Source organism: Diabrotica undecimpunctata, chromosome 1, assembly GCF_040954645.1.
Source record: "Diabrotica undecimpunctata isolate CICGRU chromosome 1, icDiaUnde3, whole genome shotgun sequence".
NCBI classification, from domain to species: Eukaryota; Metazoa; Arthropoda; class Insecta; order Coleoptera; family Chrysomelidae; genus Diabrotica; species Diabrotica undecimpunctata.
Genome location: NC_092803.1, coordinates 107,205,254 through 107,227,364, shown reverse-complemented (window position 1 = coordinate 107,227,364; position 22,111 = coordinate 107,205,254). Strand labels below are relative to the sequence as shown.

General features: G+C 33.5%; 3 protein-coding genes across 3 annotated transcripts in view; 2 read left to right on the top strand and 1 right to left on the bottom strand.

The window, feature by feature from the left end:
* Nucleotides 1-20,391, bottom strand: part of LOC140452027 (peptide chain release factor 1-like, mitochondrial) — a 31,696-nt gene extending 11,305 nt beyond the window's left edge. Inside the window, exon 1 of the mRNA XM_072546051.1 lies at nt 19,788-20,391. Coding sequence (XP_072402152.1) covers nt 19,788-20,304 — 517 coding nt within the window. The 5' untranslated portion in view covers nt 20,305-20,391. The remainder of the gene's footprint in view (nt 1-19,787) is intronic.
* On the top strand, nt 391-17,391 carry LOC140452012 (uncharacterized). Its single transcript, XM_072546027.1, has 2 exons — nt 391-3,130; nt 14,376-17,391. The coding sequence occupies exon 1, from the start codon at nt 1,310-1,312 to the stop codon at nt 2,699-2,701; it is 1,392 nt and encodes a 463-aa protein (XP_072402128.1). The 5' UTR covers nt 391-1,309; the 3' UTR covers nt 2,702-3,130; nt 14,376-17,391.
* Nucleotides 20,392-20,807: 416 nt separating the features above from the next.
* Gnf1 (germ line transcription factor 1) overlaps nt 20,808-22,111 on the top strand; it is a 64,440-nt gene continuing 63,136 nt past the window's right edge. Inside the window, exons 1-2 of the mRNA XM_072546004.1 lie at nt 20,808-20,938; nt 20,993-21,361. Coding sequence (XP_072402105.1) covers nt 20,927-20,938; nt 20,993-21,361 — 381 coding nt within the window. The 5' untranslated portion in view covers nt 20,808-20,926. The remainder of the gene's footprint in view (nt 20,939-20,992; nt 21,362-22,111) is intronic.

Genomic DNA, 22,111 nt, shown 5'->3' with positions numbered 1-22,111 from the left:
AGTTTAGGTTGGCGCCTTTTTAAGTTTGGGTTAGCGCCTCTTTTATGGGATAGTCCGGCGCTGTATATACATATCCAAACTAATTTATGTACAAGTGTGGTATTTTGAGATAAATTTCTCGATTTAAAATATATTTCAGATGTATTCAAATTTATTTCGATTCAATAGTTTATTATAAAGACATACAATTACAAATTTCAATTTTGTGACATTGCTTATAAGACGATTTCAACCACTTATATCTCAGTTAATTTTTAACCTTTATAAACCACTAAATTATTGAAAACTAAAAAAATCCGAATTTGTTCAATTTTTTATTTATTTTATTAAAAAATAATAATAATTTGGACTAAGATTTCGATAGGGAATTAATATAATTTTCCACAAAAATCGTATATAAAATACATAGTTTTTGTGTTAAGCGAAAAGAGGACATTTTTCCTTGTTAGTTCCTTTTACCCATGATTTTTGACACAGTCAATAGCCAAAATATAAAATATTTATAGTTATAAAACTTATAATATAAGTTTATAATATAAAAATTTTATTAGTGTACCTATCCCTATACATAAAGTTAAGCAATGAAATAGGCCTAATGAAAAAGATATAATCCGAGGAGGAGGTTGTCAATCCACTACCGGACGCGTCCCCAGGTGGCGGATAGGGGAATGCCTCTCAGATATGGGTGGTATCGGGGAAATGAAATACCCGACGCGGACCAAAACTGACAACAGTAGCGTCTGACCCAGAGTGGGCGGCTGCAAACAGCGTCTGACCCAGAGTGGGCGGCTGAACAATAGGTCCTCCAAAAGGGGGTTGTGGCGTTAGGCGTTAGCAACCTAGCACACTTAAAAAAATCCAAGGGCTAACGAACAATTGGCAGAAATGAAAAATTTTAAAATTAATCCCCGGGTGGCAATCCACACCTCCGAAGGAGGGAGCCCCATCGGTTACGGGGGGGGGGGGCACTTCTGCTTTGAGTTCAACAAACCCGGCTTCGAAACTCAACCGAAGACAAAGACAGAGAAAACTAAGAATCGGCACATGGAATGTGCAGGGCTGGAGAACAAAAGCCAGTGAAGTAACATCAGAATTCGAAAAGATGAATCTCGATATCCTCGTCACAACGGAAACAAAAAAGAAAGGAAACGGCACGGAAAGAATAGGGGAACTAATCCATTGTTGGAGCGGAGTAGAAAAGAAAGACCGCGCAAAAGCTGGAGTTGGAATTCTACTAAAGAAGAAATGAGAAAAATCTATAGACGATTGGGAACCCATAAACGAGAGAATTGCCAAACTGAAAATCAAGATGTATGGCAGAGAAATTATAATACTAGCAACATACGGTCCAACGGAAGACAGTCCAGCCAATGAGAAAGAACGATTTATCGAACAACTTCAAGAAGAAATGGATAAGAGAAAACCTAAACAAGAAATAATAATAGTGGGGGATCTAAATGGAAGAGTCGGAAGAAAAGACAATGACAGAACAGTTGGTCCACTTGGAGAAGACACAATTAACGACAACGGAGAAAGATTGGTAGAACTATGTGAAGTAAATGATTTGAAAATTATGAACGGATTCTACAAACACAAAAATATACATAAGTACACATGGACTCAAGAGACAAGAAAACTAAGATCCATTATTGACTACATTATCATGAACCACAAAAGCTCCATCAAAGTGAAAGACACCAGAGTGAAAAGAGGGGCAGAGTGTGGAACAGATCACAAACTTGTGGTGGCATGGATGGAATTCCCCTATATCTGGACAAAACAAAAACATACATCGATTGTTACAACGGGAACGACAATAAACGAAAAGAGGCTCAAATTACATCTATTGCAGGAAGAATCAATAAAAGATTTATACAAAACAAGACTAGACCAAAAACTAGAAGAATTCAGATATGACATGTTAGATGAAATGCATGAACACATAAAAACCTGCCTGATTTCAGCGGCCTTAGAAGCTCTTGGAGAAGACGACCAAAGGAACACCCATCAGAATATCAAATTAAGGGAAGACACATTGAAATGCATAAAAGAAAAGAAAAAACTACACATAAAATACCTAAACACCAAAAAACAGGAAGACTTAGACCTATATAGAGCGAAAAACAGAGAGGTAAAGAAAAGAGTAACAAATGAAAAGAACGAACGATGGGAACAAGCATGCACAGAGATAGAACGACATATCGGAGGAGAAATTCAGGAAGAGAATATAGAACATGCAGGAAATGGGGCATACGACCAGATAGAAATAAGCCTGGCAGAAGTTAAGAGAGCAATCAAGACATTGAAGAACAAAAAAGCCAAAGGACCCGGAGGAATACTAAACGAACTAATTAAAAACGGAACGGAAAAGTTATTCCGCATGCTACATAGAATGTTCGAAAGAGGACTAAATGGAGAAGAAATACCTGCGGAATGGACACAAGCATACATCACATCCATACTTAAGAAAGGAAACAGGAAAAAATGTGAAAACTATATAGGAATTAGTATAATATCGTCGGTAGGTAGACTTTACGGGAAAATTATTAAAGAAAAACTTCTTCTTCTTCTTCTAATGGCGCTACAACCCTTTGTGAGTCTTGGCCTGCTTAACAATGTTCTTCCATTCTGCCCTGTCGGATACTTTCCTTCGCCACTGCCTGATGTTCATGGTTTTAAGATCCCTCTCTACGTCGTCTAGAAAAACTAGAAACTGAAATAATAGGAAAAATTGGAGAAGACCAAGCAGGGTTCACAGTAGGAAAATCATGCCTAGATCATATGTACACATTAGAACAACTGATAGAGAAGAAAATGGTAAAAGGTAGACCGTGTAACAAATTTATCTTGCTCCACTTTGGGCGCTACTGTAACGAATATAGTAGGCAGATCCCTTGGGACTATGTACTTAATGTTATAAGATATGTAGAGTAGTGTGAAGATAAGTTTGAAACTAAATTAAAATAAGAGTTGAAACTGAATGCAGTTCGGCTAGCTGGGTATACTTGAGACTGGCCCGTTGATACTCAAGGTAGGGTTAGGCCTATTTGCATGCCCTGAGAAAACAGTAAAGAAGAGGAAAGATGTATATTAACTAAGGAAATATAAGAATAACCAAAACGAACTAAGGGTAAGTACTGACAACAGGAATATATGAGAGAAGAATGATTTGGGCGCCAGGGAAGATGTTTACTGGACTCTTAGTCTAACAAACACTTCACCTAGTGACTTTATTGCTGCTGCTAACTATATTTTCTGTAACTAGATATAACTTTATTAAAAAAAAGGTTGTTTAATAAAACAGATTATTACTTATAACCCAATTTAATAATAATAAAATAGAAAAACCTGTAAACCGTAATGTACAATTTAACTTAAATACCCTATCATACAAAAAACCTATTGATCCCTATTTACAATATATTTACACCCTCTAATATGCTAGAAAAGTAGGAACTTTTATTATGAAGTTTTATTCATTAATTAAAACAAAATTTACTACAACCAACCTATTTATATATTCAAACAATTATTACCCTTCCCTATATTTAACACAATGTATCAGTTCGACAATTTCTAAGTTGATTCCAATCAGATAACCTGTAGATATATTTCAATTGGTCTGTTCAGAAAGGAACAGATCCAAGATGAATCAGTGACGTTACCAGTAGGGCTGTAAAAATACAAAATGGACCTTTGTGCACAAATGACCTTACAAAGTGTATTAAAATCCACCCCTACCCTGTTATTACTAATACATATATATATTTAAAATATTTAATGACACAAAAAAAAATAAGCAAATGATGTTAAGAAAAAATTGAATGTAATATATATATAATGATACGCAAATATGAATTATGAAAATTGACTAGAATTATTTTTAAGTTTTGGTTCGTTCACTCACTAAAGTTTAAACAATATTTAAGTAATTTATTTTTAAGATATTACAAAAACAGTAAAAAAAAAAGAACCTGTCTACTCTCAAGCCGAGAAGGTTCTTCTTCCGGACGCCTTACGCCGCCGGGACTCGTTCGGGTGAAAGCTGTAAGCCGACTGTTCTAGCACCAAACTGAACCGCTATTCCAATATTCGGGAAAAACCAAAAAAACTCCAAACTAAACTCAACTGAAAGCTATTACCCCAAATCCAAAATAATGTTTATTGTATTGACTTTATATTCTTTCTTCCTCCAACGACTAAAATAAAATCAAAGAAGCTCTCATTAGCTTTATTCAGAGTTGATAAACAAAAAGGCGGTTAGGACAAGAAAAACTAGTCAGAAGATGATAATTAGTGAAGGTTTCGTACACTTTTTGTGACCCTGAAAAATTAATCGAAAACTATGTATTTAAAAAAAATGTTGGGAATTTACTATGAATATTTCACTGAAGAACTAAAATTTAACTTATCACGAATATATTATAGGCAAATAGTAATGAAGGATCTCCTTACATTACCGAATTGCTTGGATATTGATGAGAACGTGTACTTAGGAGAATTTCTAACAGAAAGAATTCTGAACGTGATTTGACTGATATAATTAAGGTAAAATTATTGAATAAATGATTTTAATATGAAACTAATAATGGTTAAAAAAAATGATGTACTTTAATTAAAATGAAACTCACCCAACGCAACAATATTTTAACAATTGAACCAAAATCTTCTTTTCCAAAAACTTCTAATATAAAAAAAAACGCCTTCTTTAACTTAATATCACCTCTGAATAACTTAAAATTTCTTTTCTGATAACTTGAGCCACGTGGCATTGGTCGTTGAAGGATCACTCTTCTGACCCGTTCGAAGGTTGGATATAAAGTGAGCTCTTACACTTTTAAAATCGTCGGCTTCCGTCAGTTCCAAGTTAAGCGGAAGCGGCAGGTAAGCAGTTTGACCAATTGATAAACAATTGATAATACGATTACATGTATAGTTGGTTGCATACCTTACAGGCAGAATTAAGTTATTTTAAATTTCTCAGTAACGATAAAGTAATCTTATCGTTACATTCCCCCTTTACTTGGAGAAAAAAAAATTGACCTAAGAACAATTTTTTTTTCCTCTGTGTAACTATAGATATTCAAGACCAATTATATACTCTGGGATCCATCACAGACGTGAACAAAATAGCCAATAATATAGCGTGTCCAGGACACCACACTAGCTAACATATTAAATGCACAGAATCTTCCATCCGTGACTGACATTCTAAAAACCAAAATTGTGTTCAAGTTGATTAAGTAGATTTAAATAAACCCCAAATTATTGTCAACAAGAACACTATACCAATCATATACATGAATACAAAACTTGCTAATATATAACCGAATATACCAAATAACTTCCACACATTTGCACTTAACTCGACCGATTATACTTAACCACAGATTATGAGTCATGCAAGAGGGGTAGTTCTAATATACAATATACTAAATATGACACAAGCACTCATGCCCACAAGTTATAGTATGTTTATTAAAACCTTATACTGAATAACTAATAAAAATACAAATCTTTAAAATAATGACGAATGGGATGAACGATACAAAATTGATCCAACCATGGACAACAGATTTATTTTAAAGCATATCCAAGGTGAAGCAATCAGTAGATTTCGTAACCAATTCGCAATAAACCAAAATATGGACCGTAATATAAAACCACACTAGATATAAGAGTTACTGAGAAAAAATGATCGTAGCATGCATTTTATCCTAAATTGATCCGACAATGGACAACAGATTTATATTGGCATATCCAAGGTGAAACAATCAGGCAAATTCATGGGTCATCACCACAACCTAATAATCATTATACTCTATAGATGCTAAATATTTGGTACCATGAAACTGAACCATTGGAACGGAATAACAGACTAAGTGTCTGCAGCATATGTGAATTGATCTGATTCCATTCATGAGTAGATAGGTATAATAATGGATACTTAGTCAGTATACAACATAATCGAGAATCTACTAACGACTCAACCTGACTAGGCCGAACATCCGGAAGAATCCCAAATCATCTTCCTAGGACTCCCTTTCGTGTCATTGAAGGTTACCAAATTCCAGACCACATTGTATCCCTATCAAGTTCCACAACCTACGATGGATTACACCCCAAATTAAGCTCATCATCTGTTATGCATCAGATTCAAGATAAGATCTACACAAGAATGACAAACTTATTGGAGTAAGGTATTCCAACACAAATATTAGTAATATATGAACTAATAGATGAACAGTTGAGTTTCACATATAAGAGTAATACAACAGGAAGAAAGTGTACCAAATTAAAGAACTGACATAACGAAATGGAGTTAACTAATTCTGGAATTCTCTAACTATAGCTGTAGCTACAACAGATTTATAAAAATAGCCAGAAAAAGCCAACCAAATATCACTAAATCATCGCTAATACAATACCTCAAGACATCATAAATGGATAACTCTTATAAATATTCAATCAAAGAAGTACTAGAGAACAAGGAAGTCAATTTCTTAAGAAACTGCAGATTAGGGTATGTTCACTAGTTACTTGTATCTATATAACAGAACATTGATCCTGACTCCTAATTACATATAAAAACAAAATGAGTTCCCAGGAAAGCTGATGCTAAACACAATATTCAATTGTTGAATACAAAAGATATATTCTAATAAGGCTGAGATCTAAGAGGTTACCATTTGTATCAGCACAACTAGATAATAAAGCTAAAAAGGGTAGACAATATATGTATAATAGAAGTGAGATTAAAATTAAGACTATGTTTCAACAGAATAATACTTCTGAATTGTAATACTAGAATGTTTAGTACATCCTTCAATAATGATGATGGTGATTAAACATTCTATCATAGAGATTCAGCATTTAAATTGATTAAGGTCTGATAGATATAACCAGGCAATTGTGAGCCCTGAAATCTGCTTCCTATCAGGTGCGCACTATTGATAGTAACACAAGTTTCGAACCCACGTATTTGCATAGCTATGCGAGGCAAACCAATTTCATAAGAAATGTTAGATACAAAAATAAAATAACAAAAGGTTACATAATAATTCGGCGTAACTTTTATCTCAACTAACTGCATTGAATTTTTAATGAATGAAGTCTAACTTAGGAATCACACGTTATACTAAAATTGTATTATCTAAAACAACTGACGCGATAACTTCTTTAGACCAAATGGTAACTAATGTATCAAAGAATATTACTAAGTATTTTAATAATTTTCCTGTAGGAACTACCAAAAACAACCTCAGGATTAAATAAACCAAATCTAAACATATACATGTATTTATGTATACCAATATACAGCAATGACACATATAAACATAATAAGGTACGAAGAGTTGACAGTTCTACACCAGTTTGATTTACCAAAAAAAAATTTGCTGTACCTACTTTAATATTATAACTAATAACAACAAAGCTAAATTTAGTATGGGAAGCTAAAACTATTATATAATAGATAAACCATATTGTCTATCTGGTGACTAAAATCAAAATCCAATCATTTACCTATTCATTAAAAAATCAAGTATTACCAAAATTTAGAAAGAGGAATTAACCTAATCAATCCTGTCAGGTTAATCTTCTTCTGACGATGAAGAGTCTAAGTCATTGACAGTGTTATCTGGTAATAAGTCTTTTATATGAAATCGACCAAGACGTTTGTTGGACAAACTATCTTTCAATTCATATATTAAAGGAGATATTACTTTACTGACAATACATGGGACGTATTTTTGACAAAATTTGGCAGAAACAGCATCACCTTTACTAGACTTAACAAAATTACGTTTTAATACCCGATCACCAACAAAGAATCGCAAATCTCTTTTCCTCAAGTTATACTGACCCTGTGACTTAAGGTAAGAAGTTTTTAATTTCTTCCTGATGTCTGCAAATATTGGAGGTAGAGTCTGTATATCATCTAAACGATGAAGTTTATCTGATATTTGAGGTAGATTTGTGGAATTGCCTGAAACTAAACCAAAATAATCACCAGATAAGGCAACATTTCGACCAAAATTTAAATAAGCTGGGGAACACTGCGTAACTTCATGGACAGAAGTTCTTATGGCTTGAGCTATGGAGTGAATATATTGATCCCAAGCTCTGTGGTCTTGGTATGTATATGATCTTAGGGCTGTAACAATACTGCGGTTTACACGCTCACTATGATTAGCTTGCGGATGGTACGCAGCGTTATAAAAGATCTTCTGAACTTTGTATTTAGTTAGAAGGTCTTTAAAAGCCTTAGCTACAAATTGAGGACCATTGTCACAAGAGACAATTTGGGGAACACCAAATAACAAAAAGACTTGCTCCTCCAAATATTTCACAATGGCAGGAACTGTGGCATTACGAAGAGGAAAAACTAATGGAAATTTAGTGAAGTAATCCACGACCACCAAACAATAGGTATTGCCCTTATAACTACGAGGGTATGGTCCAATTAAATCCATAGATACCATCTGCCATGGGAAGTCAATATTCCTAAAAGAACCCATTAATCCAGCTTGTGGCTTATTACTTGGCTTGCATGTAGCGCAAACTTTGCATCTAGAAATATATTTCTTAATACAGTTGCGCATACCAGGCCAATAATATAGCTCCGCTATCCTACTAAATGTTTTAAAGGAACCAAAGTGACCAGATGTCACATTATCATGAAAAGTACGAAGAATTTCATCCCTATTTGCGGTTGGGACGACAATTTTCCAATCCGACATATTAGTCAAGGCTTCAATTGGACTAACAACATGTTTATAAAGGATATTATGTTCCACTTTAAAATCAGGGTACTGACTAGGATTCTGAGTAACATTCTCCAACATTTTATGGTACCACGCATCCGGAACTAAAGTGGATACGTCAAGAAGATTGACATCAAATGTTCGAGACAAAGCATCAGCTACTACAACACCATTTGCCTTACGGTGGACAATGTTATAGTCAAACGCTGATAACTTACAAATCCAGCGGGACAACCGTTGGGATGGGTTACGCATAGAATGCATCCACAACAACGAACTATGGTCAGTGATCAAAGTACACTTACGACCTTCTAAATAATACCTGAAGGCCTCCAAGCCATGAATTATAGCAAGGAGTTCCCGCTCAGTAGTGGAGTAATTTTTCTGGGCCTTATTGAGCTTCTTACTAGTGTACGCTATGGGGTGCTCAGAACCATCTTTCATCTGAAAGAGGACACCACCTGAAGCAGTATTAGAACAATCTGTCATGAGGTAAAAGTGTTCACTGAAATCAGGAGAAGTCATGACAGGAGCACTGGTAAGAGCTTCTTTAATACGATGAAAAGCATCATCAGCCTCAGGATTCCAGGTAATAGTCTGACCCTTTTTCCTATTCTTAAGGAGGTCAGTAAGAGGTGATAATAAAGTGGAATAAGAACGTACAAACCTTCGATAGTACCCACACATACCCAAGATCCTACGTAACTGAGTAGTTGTTTTAGGTATGGGGAAGTCCTTGATAGCGGTAACCTTGTCAGGATCTGTCCTCAAACCTTGACTATCAACAACATATCCCAGGAATTTGAGATTAGGACGACAAAAATTACATTTATCCAAGTTGACAGTGAGATTAGCCTCTTTAAGGCGTGAAAATAACTTCTCTAATATTTCAATATGCGAAGTAAAATCAGGAGTAACAACTAAAATATCATCTAAATAATAAAATACAAATGGTTCAAGTTGTGGACAAATAACTAAGTCCATTAAACGACACATCGTCTGAGGAGCTGAAACTAGACCAAAAGGCATCGTGACAAATTGAAATAATCCTTTACCACTAACAGCGAAAGCAGTATATTTCTTACTCTCTTCACTCAAAGGAATTTGTAAGAAGGCCTTGGATAAGTCAATGGAAGAGATGTATTTCGCATTCTGGAGTTTGCTTAATATAACATCTATTCGAGGGATAGGATAAGCGTCCCTATTCGATGTGATACTGTTTAATTTACGACCATCAAAACAAATTCTGAATGATCCATCCTTTTTCTTTGTAAGCCACAGAGGACTACAATATGAAGAGGTAGAAGGTTCGATAATGTTTAAGGAGAGCATTGAATCGATTTCTTTACCTAAATCTGCTTGCCATGCTTGAGGTATGGGATATTGATACTGTCTGAAAGGAGTTGAAGTTTTCACTTCAATAGTATGAGACATTAAATGTGTACGGCCTAATTTATCTTTAGACGAAATAGATGGAAATTTAGAGATAATATCCTCTAACTGTTTTTGTTCCATTCCAGACAAACTAGAAAATTCACGAATAACACTTACAGTTGATAAATTAAAGGAAGAAATAGAGAACGAAAAGTCCGAACAATTTAATGTGCTATTAAATGCATTTAAAAACTCCATGCCAAGAATTATAGAATTTTGCACGGAAGGTATAATATAAAAGGTAATAGTTTTGCAAATATTTGCAACTAAAATTTCAGTTTCAAATTTACCTGTGATCGACTGAATGGTACCATCTGCAGTAGAGACTTGCAGGGAAGAAATAGGTATAATATTAATATTAGTGTTTTCTAACAATTGTAATGAATAGGAACCTATTAAAGAAATGTTAGAGCCACTATCTAATAGAGCCAAACAAGAATGTCCTAATATCTCAATTTCAAGATAAGGTCGGTTATCATTATGTTTTCTGACTAATAAAGAATTAATATCAAAATCTAAAATATTATATTGGCCATCCAAATTATAAAATGGTACTAACTTAGACATATTATCATTGCCAACAAATTTACAAAATGGTGTAGAGAATGGAACTGTTTCCCTGTGCTGATTATGTTCATTACTAAAATTATGACTTACGACTGGTGGAGATAATCTAAGGTCAAGCAAACAGCTCGAGTTAACCGCAGTGTGGTTGACAGTTACTTTTTTGCTTGCTTTGGTTTTTGTTTGTTGTGCTTTGGTTGGTGAGTGTTTTTCTTTTCTTGAGTGGGTGGTGAAAGTTTAAACAATATTTAAGTAACTTATTTTTAAGATATTACAAAAACAGTAAAAAAAAAAAGAACCTGTCTACTCTCAAGCCGAGAAGGTTCTTCTTCCGGACGCCTTACGCCGCCGGGACTCGTTCGGGTGAAAGCTGTAAGCCCACTGTTCTAGCACCAAACTGAACCGCTATTCCAATATTCGGGAAAAACCAAAAAAAACTCCAAACTAAACTCAACTGAAAGCTATTACCCCAAATCCAAAATAATGTTTATTGTATTGACTTTATATTCTTTCTTCCTCCAACGACTAAAATAAAATCAAAGAAGCTCTCATTAGCTTTATTCAGAGTTGATAAACAAAAAGGCGGTTAGGACAAGAAAAACTAGTCAGAAGATGATAATTAGTGAAGGTTTCGTACACTTTTTGTGACCTTGAAAAATTAATCGAAAACTATGTATTTAAAAAAAATGTTGGGAATTTACTATGAATATTTCACTGAAGAACTAAAATTTAACTTATCACGAATATATTATAGGCAAATAGTAATGAAGGATCTCCTAACATTACCGAATTGCTTGGATATTGATGAGAACGTGTACTTAGGAGAATTTCTAACAGAAAGAATTCTGAACGTGATTTGACTGATATAATTAAGGTAAAATTATTGAATAAATGATTTTAATATGAAACTAATAATGGTTAAAAAAAAATGATGTACTTTAATTAAAATGAAACTCACCCAACGCAACAATATTTCAACAATTGAACCAAAATCTTCTTTTCCAAAAACTTCTAATATAAAAAAAACGCCTTCTTTAACTTAATATCACCTCTGAATAACTTAAAATTTCTTTTCTGATAACTTGAGCCACGTGGCATTGGTCGTTGAAGGATCACTCTTCTGACCCGTTCGAAGGTTGGATATAAAGTGAGCTCTTACACTTTTAAAATCGTCGGCTTCCGTCAGTTCCAAGTTAAGCGGAAGCGGCAGGTAAGCAGTTTGACCAATTGATAAACAATTGATAATACGATTACATGTATAGTTGGTTGCATACCTTACAGGCAGAATTAAGTTATTTTAAATTTCTCATTAACGATAAAGTAATCTTATCGTTACAACCGGTCCATCTGGCCTTTGTTGATCTAAAGAAAGCATATGACTCAATACCTAGAGTCACATTATGGGAAGCAATGAATGATCTCGGAATCCGACAAACACTAATAAAAGCAGTTAAAGCACTATACAAAGAAAACAAAGTGGCTATTAAATGTGGAAATAAAGCCTACAATCCATTTAAGACGACAAAAGGACTTCTACAAGGCTGTGCTACGTCCCCTACTCTGTTTAAAATATTCTTGGAAAAGACACTCAAACCATGGAGGAGAAAGTGCGAAGGAATGGGCATACCAGTAAGAGACGAATACCTATACACCTTAAGTTTTGCCGACGATCAAGTAGTCATCGCACAAGATGAAGAAGATCTCAGCTTTATGCTCAGAAAACTAGAAGAAGAATATAAAAACAACGGAATGGAAATAAACTTAGAGAAAACCGAATACCTAACAACAGAAAACAAGGATATGAGAAACCTAGAGATAGACGAGGGAAGACAAATAAATGGAACAGATAAATTCAAGTATTTAGGAACCATAATATCGAACCAGGGAACAACAGAAGAAGATATAAACAACAGACTGAGACAAACAAGAAACTGTATAAGACAACTAAACTCAGTGTTGTGGGATAAGAACATTACGATAAAGACAAAAAAGAGAATATATAACACCCTGACAAGAAGTATCCTGACATATGGGTCCGAAAACTGGACAATAAACAAGAAAAATAGAGGTAGAATAAGAGCAGTAGAAATGGAGTTCCTGAGGAGAAGCTGTAGACTTACAAAAAGAGACAGAATTGAAAACGCAGAGATTAAGCGGAGAATGGGAGTGCAATCAGACATAATCGACTATATAGAGGAGAAGAGACTATCCTGGTACGGCCACGTCAGAAGAGCGGGCAGAGTACGCTGGATAAACAAAATCACAGAATGGAGCCCGATTGGAAGAAGAAAGAGAGGAAGACCCCGAAGGTCATTCAGAGATGAAATCGACGAGGCTATGGAGAAAAGAACCCTGCGAGATGGAGACTGGAATGACAGGGAAAATTGGAGAAAACGGTTGAGTGAAGGAAGACAGTGAAAACTGTGGAAATCCTTAGTAGTAGTAGTAGAAAAAGATATAAAGAACCTTGGCAATGTATACATATTTTACCGATAATCCACCACTGTGTACATGATTATATTTTCAAATATGGCATGACAATTCACACTATTTATATCACACTAAAACTATTTTATTCGCATCGATATTTTATGACTTTTTTTACAATGTTTTATGTACTTAAATTTTATGTGTGTGTGCTCGGGATATTGACTGCTGAACCTATGGTTTCATTCGCCTAATCATGTTTGACTTTGATTCTTGACAATGATTAAAATAAAATCTATTAATATTTAAAATTTACATTATTAATATTTTAAAAACAATATAACTATGCTAAAAATTCTACATTATACAATTGGGGAACTTACAAAAATCATATATTTTTTTTTACAATTTTATACAATTTTGTATACAATTTTCGAGTAGTAGGTATCCAGTCTCGTACCCATGCATCCAGTGCCCAGTGGTTTGAAAGTACTGTATTAATATATGTTTGCTAGTATAATTTAAACAATAAATGAATTTTAATAACACTAAGAACACTTACGATTGTATTCTTCAATTATATCAATTTTAAATATTTTTATTGATTTATTATTAGTGTAACGCTTTTTTATTTATTTCAATTAACCAAGTCAACTAGTACTCCTATTACCACTACTAATACGTGTAGTGGGTATGTGTTAAGTTTTAAAAAAGTTTCATTAAAACTGTTAATAAAATATGAGACAGATAAGATTAAATTATGAAAAGCATTAGTTTGTCAACGCTTCATACACACCACAAGTTCCTTACGCCACAAGTTCCTCTTCCATGGATGCGCGCTAGATGAGATGCGAAGGCTGACGACCGTATAAACCATGAGCCACCGCACTAAAGCGTCCGAGTTCCGTCAGAGTGTTGATCTGATAATAACTCTACTGACCCTAGGGTGTTGACTGAAGGTCAACCGCTTCTGCTAGAGTGTATTGATTTGAGACAATTCTAGACTATTCTTTCCCGTGGCTAAGTATTGATTAGTCGCTTTCCGCTCCTCGTCGGACCGAGTGTTGATCGTCCCGTTCCATCTCTATTCATCTGATCACCCTTTCCTCTCTTCGTTGCGCGTCTATTATCACACCGTAATTGCCGTTTCAATTTTATGACATTAATTGTATTTTATTTTCGCAGGTATTAAACAGTGGGTAGCCGAGCCGTGCGTCCAGACCGTAGCCGTAGGATTGGCAGTTGATTTTTATTGTCTTGAATGTAACTTTATTTTGTTATTTATTTGATCCAAATACATGTTTATTTTAATTAAACCTGATTTTTACTGAGTTTGCTAAAAATAAAAATTCTGAAAACAACATCTATTTTGTAATTAATGTGCGAAATTATACCTTCTAATACAGTATTATGTAATACACATAACAAAACCTTAACTAGCCTATAAGACACATTGTATTGTCAATTTTTTAGTCATTGGATTGTTAGAAGTACAAATACTAGCACCGATTTTGGTATATCTCTTAGTGATAAAAACAAACATGAAAGATGCAACGGAAAAGGTACTTGAATATGATAAACAGAAAGGTTCTAAAACTGTTTTCTTGTGGTATGTTTAACTTAAATATTATTTTATGTGGGATTAAACCACAGTTGATTGTAATCAGAATTACATTTATGAATCATACATCATAGTTTATTAACTATAGAGCGTTCCACGTTAAGAAAATAACATTGCGGAGATAGGACCATGTATTTCTTATGGACGATAGAAGCGCAGCGATGCCAGGACGAACACAAGCACGATTCAGGGTTGTATTAATTATTTGTGTTTTCGTTTCCACAGACATGAATTAAAATTAATGTTTTTTAACGTAATTGACCAAAAATGCCCATTCGAAAAAAGAGATGAAAAGTAGGGAAAATGATTTTAATTAAGTAAATAATTTTATTAAAAAATTTTTAAATATTTAAAATTTAATTAAAATTTTAATTATAGTAACGACAGTTTATTTATTTTTCGGTGAGAATACCATATGCCATTAATCATGGAAATCAGTAGAAAATATTTCTTAGCTAAATCATGCATTTTGACAGCTATTGAAAGATAAGCAATTAAACGGGCCGCTTTGCATATATCTAATTACTAATTGCAACTTAAAATAATACGGTGTGCGTATGTCAGCGATTTTATGTCGTTCTCTGACTACATAATGATAATAAGGCTTTGAGGTTCTTTAGTAGTTATTGTGACTTCAGTTAAATGTTAATTGAAAATGGAAATTCAAAAATTAAGCCAAGGGAATATCTTGGACATCCGCGCAAAACAAATTGTTTTAAATGTATTTAATTATCATCTAAATTTAAGAAGTGGTGAAAGTGTTAGAAGTTTAACCGATAAAGTAAGTGCTATGACGGGATTAAGTTTTAGTACTATTTCTAAAATACGCATAGAAACTGCGGAAGGAGGACTAAGGCCCATAGAAAAAGTACCAAAAGTAGAGTGAACAGCAGAAAGTTCACTTACGATGCAGTAGTTCGTACGCAGCTACGTGCCATCGTGCATAGTTTTTTCTTTAAAAATTTACTGCCGAGATTGAAAAAAGTTTTTGCACTGGTTAAAAAAAACATAAGATTTAGCAAACATGCCACGCACAACAATGTGGAGAATACTCCATGAAATGAACTTTGTTTTTTGCAAACGAGGAGTAAAGTCAAGCATGATTGAACGGCCCGATATTCTAAAATGGAGACATCAGTATTTGCGTGAGATAAAAAAATTTCGTTCTCAAGGATACACCGTCATTTATTTGGACGAAACTTGAGTGAATGTTGGACATAGTGTTTCCAAAGAATGGAAGGACCTCTCAGTGACTTCAACCAGGGATGCTTTGTTAAGGGGTTGTCAACAAGCCTAAAACAGCCAACACAACGAGGCCCCCGATTTGTTATAGTGCATGCGGGTAGTGAATTGGGCTTTGTAGAAGGTGCTGCTTTTTGGTTTTTAGCTAAAAAAACTCAGCGGACTATCATGATGAGATGGATGGTCCTATATTTAAACAATGGTTTAAGGAAAAGCTGCTTCCTAATCTTCCAGAGAAAACTGTTGTAGTGATGGACAACGCTTCGTACCATTTGAGGAGAGAAGTGATTCCGGCACAAGTCTTCAATAAAGATCAAATTAAGACATGGTTGCTAGAGAAAGATATCTTTTTTGAAGAAGATTATTTAAAATCAGAGCTCATGGAAGTTGTAAACACATACAAAGAAAAATACATAAAAAGACATATTGCCTTACACAACACAGAGTTTAAGACCGCCGCTATGGAACAATTAATAAGAGATGCAAAACATTGTAAACTTTCTATTAAGGAAGACAAAAATTTTGGGTTATTGACAGGTTGATGGACGATATTGATCCTGTGGTAATAAATGTGACGGATGACAGTGACAGTAATGAAAGTGATAGCGATGATAGAGAAGATGAGAATGATGTTAATATGCAGTGAGTAAATTATGTGATAGTTTGCAAATCGGCGGACACAAAGTGCCAAATCCGAAAAGTCTGTAAATAATAGTCTGTGAAAATTAGGTAATAGTGAGAAGAATTTCATATAATATAACTCTGACATTGAACTCGCAAGTAGGAGACCGAACTTTGGACTATATATATATATATATATATATATATATATATATATATATATATATATATTTTAGAGCTACTGCCAACCTCCGTAGTGGAGATGGTACCTGAAGAAGAAGAAGAAATGAATTGACACTAAATAGAAAAAAGAATGAAAAAACCACAAAAGCAAAATGGGGGAGACACGTGTGGTCAAAATAGCAAGAGATAAATCATTAATTGGTAGAAGAAGTATCAGCCGACCGCGCAAAAAGATGGAGTGACAACCTTCCATAGAGGTATCAATCCGCCAATGAACAAGCATGATTGCTTATAAAAAGGAAGAAGAATAAGAAGATAAAAAAATAAAACTTTGATACGCCGAAATTTATTGGGACACCATGTATATTTCAAAATAATTTTAAAATATAGCTTTCATCAACTTACAAACTCAAAATTTAAAATTTTTAAATTTTTTTACTCTTTCGCTGTAATCTTCCGTTCTTTTAGTGGTGATTCACCTTTGAATCGTGAAAAATTTTTATGTATGTAATTGTTATTACTTACATGAAAATATGAAAATAAAATTAAAGCTGCACTTGTGTTTTTTAGTTACATCTTGTTACATGTTAAACAATAGTAAAATTTAACTATTTTTATTAGTCCTATAATAATTACATACCTATATCCTTCAATTAAAGAAACAAGTATTTATAATGCATTATTTTGTATTCAACTATACATATCCTTTTATTAGTGAAATTAATTAACTACAACTACACAGTGCTGAATATGGCTCTAATTAGAATGAATCATATATGGACGATCTAATAGCAACACTTGCCTGAGAGTTTTGGCAACACTGATCTCCATAAGGATAATGTTATTTCCTTAACGTCGAACGCTCTATAGTATGAGATTGGGTCTATTATCTGCCACTGGTTGGTCTGTGAGCACAGTGTGGTCACAGTATAGCTTTTAGTTGTTGTTTTCAAGCATTCTGTCAATTTATATTGATAATAAGAGATATGGTTATTTTGGGAAAGACCCCGTTTTGTGGGTAGTTCTTGGTCAATAATCTTTCATACTGAGTCATGGAGTTCTTTATAATCAGTTCTGACAAATGCCAGGCAGCCTCCAGGAGATGGATTGTTTCCTGAGCTTGGAATCCACATCTAAATTTGTTGTTTTGAACCTGAGGGTCTTTGGCAGTATATTGTAGATAATTTTTGATCCTGAATGGCGAGTAGGGAACATATTTCCTGATGTCAACCAATAGTTTGATGCTGTATAGTTTGCCTTCATTGGGATGTTGCCCATACAGAGGTTCACCCATCCAGTTGCGTATTTTTTGTACTTAGAAAGAGGCTTAATGCACATTTTTAGTTCCCTCAGTTTAAGTGGTGTTGTATTATCTACTGTGCAAATTGCATGATGTTAAGTAAATGTCTCAGCCTGCGCCAAAAATAAGTTTTTAAATTAGCAACCTGTTTTTCAAATTATTCACCTATATCTATAAATTCTCTTCACCCTAGGGCATACTGTAGTAATATTGTTATTTCTACTATTGAGTGAGAATAATGTATTTGTGCCTTTGTGAAGTGTGTTCAAACCGTTGAAGATTTTCAATATCAGAATATTTTTATATTATTATTATCTTCCATATTTAAGTCATATGATTCAATCTTCCTCTAAGAGGAAAATTCACTTGTCCCAGATACCTACGGTACCAAAAGAATTGAGCTATGGTGGGACTCTTTCTGTGTTATCCAGATCTAGGTGGCTTGGTATGCTGGAGTATCTCTCAAAAATTTTTATATGCATCTGGATGTATAGAGTAGTACAGTTTTCTATATGGTCTTATACAGATGTTTACTTAGAAAAATTGTTTTGTTTTCTAGGTTTTTCAGAATAACACCAGTAGTAGATAGAATAATAGGTACTGTCTGGGTCCTTTCCATTCTCCATTGTTTCCTTATTTGTATTTCAAGATCTCTTTACTTGGCAATCTTTTCATTGTATTGAACACACAGATTATTTTTGTTAGGTATCGCTGTGTTGTTTGTTATGTTAGTTTATTAACTAACATGAGATCTGATCTATTATGCGCTACTGGTTGGTTTGTGAACACAGTTCAGTCTCAGTATAGCTTATAGTTGTAGTTTTCAAGCATTCTGCCAAGGATGTATTGATAATAAGTTCTTGGTGGATGATTTCTCCTACTGAGTCATGGCATTCTTTTTAATCACTTCTGACAAACGCCTGGCAGCTCCTGGTAGAATGTTGGATGGTTTCTTGGGCTTTACTCCATATCAGCATTTGTTGTTTAGGACCTGAGAGTCTTTGACTGATAGGCTATACCAACACAAAATTACCTGAATATATTTCAGGTAATTTGGTGTTGGTATAGCCTTATCCTGAATGGTGAATCATACTTCTGTTTCAGGAAACATCTTTCCTGTTGTCAACCAATAGTTTGACACTGTATTGTCAACATAGCCTTGACTGACTTCATTGGGATGTGTCCTATCCAGGTGCGCATTTTCATCCTTAAAAAGGAGATTTATGTGCACATCTTGTTCGCTCAGTTTAAGAAGTTGTTATAACCTATCTAGTTATAACTCACAGTTTATAACAACTCATTATTTAAAATAACCAGTACTAATGTAGTAAGATGGAAAATGTCTACAGAGATGAAATTTATTTCAATTAATTTTGGTTTAATCCCATATAAATACAATATTTAATTATTTTCACAAAAAAGTTTTAAACAATATATCTTAGGAAAACAGCATAGCCTATTTGGTTTCTTGAAAATCAAAACTTCTATAAAATGTAACATAAATTTATCAAGAACGAGGCATGTAGCCACTTTTTAAATTTAATCACTGACCTGAGCCAAGGTACTATAATGGATCATTCAAAATTAATATAAATTTATTATCCCTGAATATTTTTTTCTACATACTAACCTTTATATTCAACAAAATTACAATACATATCAAACATTTCTTTAGCAAATAGCATAGCTTCTTGGCCTCCAACTCCAGCTTGAACTTCAAGGATAATAGAATTATGAAGGTCTTCTTTTTCAATAGGTATTAATGATTTTAATAAATGATCATCTAAATCTTTTAAATGATTTTCAAAATTCAATTTCTCTTCTTCAGCTAATTTCTTTATATCTGTATCTGTGTCTTCTAATAACTCCTTTAAATTATAGATATTACTTACTAATGCTTTGCGATCAGTTAATATTTGCATTATAGGTTGTAATTCCACTTTTCTTTTATTATTGATGGCATCTCTATTTAAAATTTCAAATTCTGTTTGTAATTTTTTAATATAATTATTCAAAGACGTTCCGTTTACTTTTAAGTCTAATTCATAATTAGGAACTGCACTAAACTTTTTCTGGAAATATATGTCAGTACCTCTTATTCCATTTAATAATTTTAAGTACTTCAAAGATTTTCGAAACATAAACATTTTATAGAAATCTTCAATTTCAAAATGATTTAAAATTAAAAATTTAAATATACAGATATTAGGTTATTTTCTTCTTTCTTTGATTTCTGTTCTGTTTGACACAGACACAAAAAATCAAGTTTAACATTACTGTTGAATGACTTTTTTTATAGTTTAAGATACCTAAAACTTTGATTTAGCTAAACTTTGTTATTAGACAACCATACTGTGATTAATTATTAGAAATATAATAAAAATTAATATTATTAATTTCTGAGCATTTGATCAAATATTTTCTGAGGATGCAAATATTTTAATATTTGATAGGTTAATAAAATCGTTAAGAAAACTGACGATTTAAGAAAACTCAATAAAAACTGGATGAGAGCGGCGCAAGATAGACGGGGTTGGAAACATGAGGAAGAGGCCTATGTTCAGCAGTGGACTCTTGAGGCTGGATGATGATGATGAGGTTAATAAAAATAGCTGAATATATGTGAAAGTGATACCTCAAAAAAGAAGAAGAAGAGAAGTATGTGAAGACAGAACAAAATAATCAAAACTGACAGTTATTGCCAAAAAGTGCGCGGTAGATATGTACACAATTAAGTTTCACTAGCTTTACCGGAAAATAAACAAATTCATGATGCCGAAGGTATTTAATTAAAAATATAATATAACCATTTTACGACTGTAATATACATTTTAGGATATCAGATCATACTTCACCCCAGTTTCAAAAAACAATTCAACACCATCCAAAGCAGCAGATCAAAAGAAAAAATCTAAACGTTTAATAGACTCTGATGAAGAAGACGTGATTGAATCTACACCTGAACCAAGTAAAGTAAAATCGCTCTCTAGTAAAAGAAAGCCCCATACTATATTATTGAGTTCAGATTCCGAAGATGAGAAGGTCAAAAAACCATCCAAAGAACCAACAAAATTAAAACCAATAAATATAGATGATGTTTTTAGCAGTAAACCCATACAGCAGGCTAAGATAAAAGAACTTCCTAAAGGTGAAGTCGTCAAAGTCGAACACAAGGACAAGTCGCATAAACATAAAAAGAAAAAGGTACACTACTGTATTAATTGTATAGGTATAATATATTTTTTTCGATAATTGGGAGAGGAAGGAATTAACTGTTTATTTGAGGCTAATCAAACAAATAAGACTATCTGAAATCAATGATTAACTAATAATTCTAACAAAATGTGCAAATACAAGCTATATGATTTACCCAAGACTTAAAAGAACATACTATGTACACATACACAACTCTATCCTAAAAGTGAGTCATTCAAACAATCAACAATAACAAAATTACAAAAATAATAATTATTAACCTCCTTCATACTGATCAAACGCACATAATTGACACACACACAAATAACTTTCCCTGTTTTCCTATAGCACAAACTAGGCTGTTGAGAGGTGAAATCTATTGCCAAATCCAACTTAAATCTGTTTCGTAACTCAGTGGCATGCAATTTCAAATATCAACTGACATTTAGAATTAATTACTCATTCTCTACTTTAATAACTTCCTTGTTTCATCTCCCTACTGAACTTTTTAAAAACAGCAGAGACACGATTTTGAAACAAATGTGTTGTGAATGTCTCTTATCCTCAACATAAGACTAGAACCAAACTTGTTTATAAAGTGGTTGATTATAAAGACTCTGATTAATCAATCTTGGCTGAAGCAGGTACCAATTTGATGTTAAAGTAATTGTAGATTGTGAGTTTAATAATTTTATTTGAGCACAGTTACAAACACTTTTATTTTACTAGTTTGTCTTTAAAACCTACGAAGTTTAACAA